Below are 6,978 nucleotides of genomic sequence, written 5' to 3'. Positions count from 1 at the left end.
TGGGAGCTTGGGCCGGTGGCTGATGGATCGCTGGTTCGGGTCCCTGTTTTTGACCTTGTCGGAGATCTGTCGAGATGCCCTTGAGCAGGGCGTTGACTCTGGTTGCTTCTATGTGTCGCCCTGGATGGGAGTCTGTCAGAGGACTAATGTGATGTAGTTGTTGAGCGGCTTCACTGCAAATATATTGTATGTTTTACATATTAGAATAAAAAATAAAGTCGGTTAAGAACAAAGGCCTCCTGCAGGGACTGGGTTTTTAGATTTTTTAATAAAAATATAGGACGAGGGGGTATGAGTCCATTGAGATGAGATGGACAGCGGGAAATGTGTCGTAAAGATTGAATATTTTTATATGCATTTTCGCTTCATTTTTGTTAATGTTGAGGTTGTTCATTTACAGATTAGGGGTTTTGTGGAACTTGTTGATACGTCTAGAACACACCCATTCACCTTGGTGCTGAAGTACATCCGGTTACCTCTCGCTGTCGCCATTTTGATACACACAAGCAAGCAAGCAAGAAGTAACGAAGAGACGACAGAAAGGTGAGCTCCACGTTTATAATCATTTAGCAGATTGCCACACATATTTGGCAAATACATAATGTAATGATTAACAGTTCATCTGAATGCCGAGTTAGTATTGCAGCTAAGCTAGCAGAAAGCTAACTGCTCGACATACAGTAACTAACGACTTTCAGCTAGCTAGCTGGCTAGTAACGTTATCTAGCTAACGTGTACATACCCACGCCTTATCGATTGGTATTTATTTCATATAGAACGGTATATAACTGGTGTTGCTTATGTATATCTGGTTAAATATACTGTTAACGTTGCCGAACCTAGACTAACTTGCTAACTATTTGGCTAATATTAAATAACACGACTAACGGCTGCTTAACTTGGCAACGTATTGTTAGCGCTTGGCTAGTTAGTAACCACACTGGTCTGGGCCTTCTCAGTTAATGTTAGTTAGCTACGTGTTTGGGGGTAACGTTACTGTTTATAGTTGAATAACTTTTCCCGTCCCAAACATTTGCATTTTTGTAATGCAGAGTATCATCATGAGTGGATGTCGTGTGTTTATCGGTCGTTTGAGCCCCCACGCCCGTGAGAGGGACGTGGAGAAATTCTTCAAGGGATATGGACGGATCCGAGAAGTAAATTTGAAGAACGGATTCGGCTTTGTGGTAAGTCGGTCTTGCCAGTTGGCATTGTTAGGGGCAGGGATGGACATTTAGCTAACCTATTACTTTTAAGACCGGGCTAGTAGAAAATGTTACTAACTTAGCCCGCTGATTAGTGAAATGTATTTTCCCAAATATTGCACAGATTTCAGACCCTGGTTAGTAAAAAATGAAAGACTACAAGCTCGGCTGACGAGTGCCCCAAAGCCCTGTCTATGGGTGGTCAGTGAACGTTTGGATTGTTATGGCCTTGTTCAAAACAACTGGGAACACGGAAAAATACGAGGTCAAATATGACGTCAGAAACCTTCAGGTCGGAGCTCGATGAAGAGGCCCGAGTTGGATGACCTGATTTCAAATCGATTTTCAGTTAAAAGCTCGGTTTTTCCCCCCCAGCGAAAACAGCTTTGAATGCAGCCTTAATTAGATAACCCCATTTGTCTTTCATCAGGAGTTTGATGACCACAGAGATGCGGATGATGCCGTATACGAGCTGAATGGCAAGGAACTCTGTAGTGAAAGGTAAAGATTTGGATGCATTCTTCAAATTATTAAGAAAGATCAATGGTGAAATTCGTTTTTGGGTGTTTACTCCATATAGTGGTGGTATTTACACAGAACTGCTACTCCTTTTCTCTGACTTGGGCCTAGCTGCATTCAGTGTGTGAATATAATTTACTTTTTCAGTAATTTCTGTAGACTCAGTATTAACTGTCTTGTACTTTATCAGTAATTTCTCTAGCTTCAGTATTAACTGTTTTGTCTCTATAGGGTGACGATAGAGCATGCCCGCTCCAGAAGAGGGAGGGGTGGTGGACCAGGGATGGGGGGTGGTGGCGGTGGTGGAGGAAGCGGACGCTTCTCACCTCGTTTCAGCAGCTACCGCCAGGGTTCTGGTGGTCATAGTGGTGGCTCCAGGTATAGACTCCTCAGACTGCCTTTCACAACTTCTTCGCGTGCAGTTTGGCCTTCCAACATTACGTAAACTTCCTTAAAAACTCCTAGTTGGAGGAGATTTGGATTTCCTGCTTATCCCCTTCCATCCCAATCTTGCATATATGAATTCGGGGGAAAACCGGGCAATTTTAGGAGCTTGGAAGTTTATTTAGCAGTGAATGGAGTTTAGTCAATGTGATTAGAGTTTAGTGTTCAACAGGTAAAAGTAAATGGGTTTCTGTAATTTTCTGAGTGTGGTTTTAAAGTTCCTATGGTAACTATAAAACACTATCTCTTCCACGTTACAACGTTGCTCTCTTCCACCCATGCAGTAGGTATGGTCCCCCGGTGCGAACAGAGCACCGAATCATCGTGGAAAACCTGTCGTCACGAATCAGTTGGCAGGTGAGCGGTTACACCCATCGGGTTCAATGTGATACAAAAAAAAATCGTTTTACTTGATCTGGTACTGCCTTTTTAGTCTGTGTGAAGCAGCATTTTTTTTATAGAAACATTCACATTTTTCATTTATTATTAAAAAAACAAACGTAGCAATATGCTCAATAGCCCATTAGGTGAATAGAACGGCAAGGACCCGTTTCGATGCTATGAATTCAGAATTGTTTATTTCTTGACTTCGTTTTACTGTATCTTTCAAGAATAAGCACCTCTTAGACTTAAAGGTAAATGTAACCGAACACATCTTAAAGCCCTTTTTTTTATGAGCATATTCTTATCTGGTTATTAGTTTATGAAGGAGTTGCATGCACTGCCTCCCCTGGAGGTGTCTGATGTGCATAGCGCCCTCTGCTGGTTGTGTTTTCAATAGTGTCCATTTGGTGCCTCTCCTTACACGCAGTTGCCGCTGGTCTAAATCTTGGCTGGGCCCCGTAGCGGGTGAAAGGGCTCTAGCGCAGGATAGCCTTAGGATGGTCCCTCGTAAGCCCCAGTCTGGAGGTTCTGTGGTCTGGTCTGGTGGAAACCCCCCCCGACTGCAGCCAGCCTGTAACCCCCTCAATCCACTCCACGTTCCCTACACTCTCCCGTTTGGTTCTTTATCTGTTGCTGATGGAGCTGGGGGTGTTGACAGTTGGGCACACTGCACACCCCCTTCCTTCGTTCCTTCCCCTACTTGCTCTCTGGTGGTCCCTTGTGGAGGCTGGCCGGAGTCCGGGTCTGTCAAGGCTGAGGGAGGTCGTTTCTCAAGGGCTTAACACTGTGACTGCATTGGTTCCCATTGGTCCGCTATTTGGACAAGTGGCTCTTTGCTAATGTCTCCCTGGGTATGGAACGGTAAGTAACATATAACTCATGTGATTGGGTTTAAGGGTTGGGAGGAACAGGGAGTAGAATAATATACCCTAGTCTTACTGGAGAACGCTGTCTATAAGTTTATAAGCCCTTATGGAATTATACTAGTCTACCTAATAGGTTAATGAAAGAACCCCTTGATTAAAGTAGGAGCTTAAGATAAAATAAAAATACATTGCATAGAATTATTTTTAAGCGATGCCCCCTTAAAACACCGATAGTTGACAAATCTCAAACATTTCCAAGCCGCCTCAGCCGGAAGGGATTTGTCACGTCTCACTGCCTTAATATCTTCTGTTAAATGAAATGTGTAGTCTCCGTCAATCCTAGTTGTCAACAAACATGAAACAAATACAATACCAAGGAACCACGTAGTGTTAACATGTTTCTCCTTTGGGTAAGATAGTTAACTTCACAGGTAGACCAACTTGGTTATTTCAGTGGCTCATCACTTAAACGCCCTCGTCTGAAAAAGCTAAAACATCACATGATTAGCGTGTTTTGTTGGAAGTCAGTATTACGGGGTGGGTGGATGTTGCTGTCGTGGTTTACTGATTAGTCTTTCACAGGTTCACAGAAAAGCCTCTCAGCCACATTATATAGTCTTGTTTCCTCGTCACTGACTCGTATGCTTCATCGTAGGACCTGAAAGACCTGATGAGGAAAGCTGGAGAAGTCACCTTTGTGGATGCACACAGAACCAACAAGAATGAAGGGTGAGTTGTTTGTTCAGTTGGCCTGGGATCTGGGCTTTATTCATTGGTTATATTCCGTTCCAAAACTTTTGGTCTCGTTGCAAGATGACCCATGTTCGTTATGGACTGAGAAAGGGAGAGACTACCTCTGGCTTGTCCGATAATAAACCCACATGTTCTGTTTACAAATTAAAATGTTGTGCTCTACTTGAAAACAAACCAAATATACCTTAGGTTGAATGGTTGCTATTATGAAATGAGCCCGTTGACTGAATGTGATTTGATTCTACAGGGTGGTGGAGTTCGCATCACACAGTGATATGAAGAACGCCATTGATAAGCTGGACGGAACAGACTTGAATGGACGCAAGTTGAAACTGTCTGAGGATCGCAAGAGCCGGTTAGTATCTCCTTTTCCAATTGCAACTTATAGTTTCACTGAGACTAGACAAACACACGGACTTGGCTGTCATTTTCCAGCTAGTTGTAGACCAGTGCTCTTATTATTTATGTTATTTATATTTTTAGTTTTGACACAATTCTGACAATAAGGAAATGAGATGGAGACATGTGGGTGAAAGTGGGGACTGACAAGTGTCCAGGTGGAGTGTTAGTAATATATTATGGCTCTGCACTAACTAATGCTCTTGATGGTGGGGGGAAACAAAACTTTTCATTCTTCTGTTCCAACAGCCACAGCAGGAGTCGTTCCCGTGGCTCTCGTAGCTACTCCCGGTCCCGTAGCCGTTCCCCCCGCTCCAAGTCCCGTAGCAGGAGTCATAACCGCTCCAGGAGCCCCCGATCTCGCTCGGCCAGCCGTACCCCGGAGAAGAAGCCTTCCTCTGGGGTAGGGGGCAGGGCTGCACATCGCTCCCAGTCCCGTTCCAGATCCCCTGCCCCTCGCTCCCGTACCCCTCCCCCACGCTCCCGTTCTCGCACGCCTCCTCCCGTTTCCCCTGTCCCGGCCCGGAAGCAGTCTCCGTCCCGGTCTCGCTCCCCCTCGGTTGAGAGCCAGCACTGAGCCCCACTAGGGATGTGTGTAGTGCAGTGGTGGCTGGAGGGAGGACCGTCTCATTGGAATGGCTGGAATGGAATGAGAGGATCAGAATACTTCATAGCGTTCCATTTATTCCATTCCGTCTATTCCAATAAGCCCGTCCTCTTATTTTTTAAAGTAACCACCAGCTTCAAGTGGTATAGTGGTATGGACTGAAGAGTTGTCGTGCTGAGACCATGGCGCCTGGCTTTGTGGCGGCCTGCTTGCTTGCTAGTGTGGAATGAATGGAGAGGCTTGCCTTTGGTGACACACTCCCACAATCTCTCTCTTTTTTTTTTTTTTAAATCAGAGATTTGGTCGTTGTGCCAGTATCTTGGATGCCCTGTAATGTTTTTCTCTATTTTGGGAGCCTTTGTGTTATAGGTCGGATCGTGCTTCCCCAATTCAACTTCTAATTGTTAATTTTTTTTTGCCATATGAATAATTAAACATTTTCCTTGGTGAAAAACTGAACCGTTTAAGGAAATGTACAGTGTGATTTTGAGATCTTTTGATTGGGTCCCATTCCTGTTGAGTATCGTTCTCGCTGCAGATGGTAAGTCTCATTGTGATTTAATGACTTCTGTACCATTTGAAGTTAAACTTTCTGTCCCAAGTTTTCTGTTACGAGTCTAATCAATACAATGTTATATTTCCACCACCACTTTTGCCCTGTCAGTGATTCCAATCTACACCTCAGACAGACCACATGTAAATTAAACCCAACATTATAATTTACGGATGGGTATTGCAAAGACATTTTCCACAAGGTTTAGGTTTTAACATTTGCTGAAAAATTCTGTATATGCACTTCACAAATTCAATTAAATGGATACTTCTACTTTAAATTTGACTCAACAATTTAATATTTATTTTCTACCAAGAGAACAATACCTGCAAATGTATCTTTTTTTTAATGAAGAATGCCATTGTACAGAAAATGTTAGATTTGAAATCTCACGTTCTTCTAGCCTGGGTACCAGTCGGTTTGTCATGCCATTATATTTGGCAAGGAGTTGAATGAAATGGCACAAAGATCTGGACCAGGCTAATGTTCTATAGACGATTAACAAAACATGCACTCAACGGAAATCATACCTTGGGTTGTGGTGAATGTGGATAAAAGTTTGGATAATGGTTTCATACACAACTTGTCTGTATTGAAGAGATAAGGGAGGAGGATGGTGAATGTGATCTGCATAACTTACCAATTAACAAATATTTTGTATGCCTCATCTGTATACCTACAGACACTAAAGTGAGCAGTTCAGTCATCTGCACCCAGTACAGCTAGCCTTCAACATATTCTTATAGCCTACGGTGGCAGGTAGCCTAGTGGTTAGAGCGTTGGGCCAGTAACTGAAAGGTTGCTGGATCAGATCCCCGAGCTCACAAGGTTTTTAAAAATCTGTCGTTCTACCCCTGAGCAAGGCAGTTAACCCACTGTTCCCCGAAGACGTGGATGTCGTTTATGGCAACCCCCTTCACCTTTCTGATTCAGAGGGGTTGGGTTAAAAGCGGAAGAGGTATTCGGTAGTAAAATTGACCCCTTTATTTGTACATATCCTTAGCTCTATTGATTGATATCCATTGAATTGTGTCCATTTTCTGTTTTGGAAAGATTTGCACAAATGAAAACAAAATCAATTTAGATTATACAAGGGGGACAAACCTTGCCTTAACTGAAAAATGTAACGAACTCAATTTAAGTGCCTGTACCTGCTGTCCTTTAAAATCCAAATGTTTTAGTTGGGCAGTTAGTTTCCCACAAGAACCCCCCAACTACGGAGGTTCCTCGATGAACCCCAGCTCCTAT

At 43.4% G+C, this 6,978-nt stretch overlaps 1 protein-coding gene across 1 annotated transcript; it reads left to right on the top strand.

Moving 5' to 3' along the window:
* Positions 1 to 457: 457 nt before the first annotated feature.
* srsf5a (serine and arginine rich splicing factor 5a) lies at positions 458 to 5,826 on the top strand. The gene is made up of 8 exons (XM_039009199.1): positions 458 to 543; positions 1,053 to 1,187; positions 1,636 to 1,706; positions 1,956 to 2,102; positions 2,453 to 2,525; positions 4,074 to 4,147; positions 4,419 to 4,526; positions 4,820 to 5,826. Exons 2-8 carry the CDS (start codon positions 1,062 to 1,064, stop codon positions 5,145 to 5,147), a joined length of 927 nt encoding a protein of 308 aa, XP_038865127.1. The 5' UTR covers positions 458 to 543; positions 1,053 to 1,061; the 3' UTR covers positions 5,148 to 5,826.
* Positions 5,827 to 6,978: the final 1,152 nt, after the last annotated feature.

This window comes from Salvelinus namaycush, chromosome 15 (genome assembly GCF_016432855.1).
Source record: "Salvelinus namaycush isolate Seneca chromosome 15, SaNama_1.0, whole genome shotgun sequence".
Classification (NCBI taxonomy): Eukaryota; Metazoa; Chordata; class Actinopteri; order Salmoniformes; family Salmonidae; genus Salvelinus; species Salvelinus namaycush.
This window is presented reverse-complemented; position numbering and strand designations above follow the sequence as displayed.

Coding starts and splice junctions, on each gene's coding strand:
- srsf5a (XM_039009199.1), top strand. CDS start 1,062: ATGAGTGGATGTCGTGTGTTTATCGGTCGTTTGAGCCCCCACGCCCGT. Junction 1,707..1,955: donor AAGGAACTCTGTAGTGAAAG/GTAAAGATTTGG, acceptor TTGTCTCTATAG/GGTGACGATAGAGCATGCCC. Junction 2,526..4,073: donor CGTCACGAATCAGTTGGCAG/GTGAGCGGTTAC, acceptor GCTTCATCGTAG/GACCTGAAAGACCTGATGAG.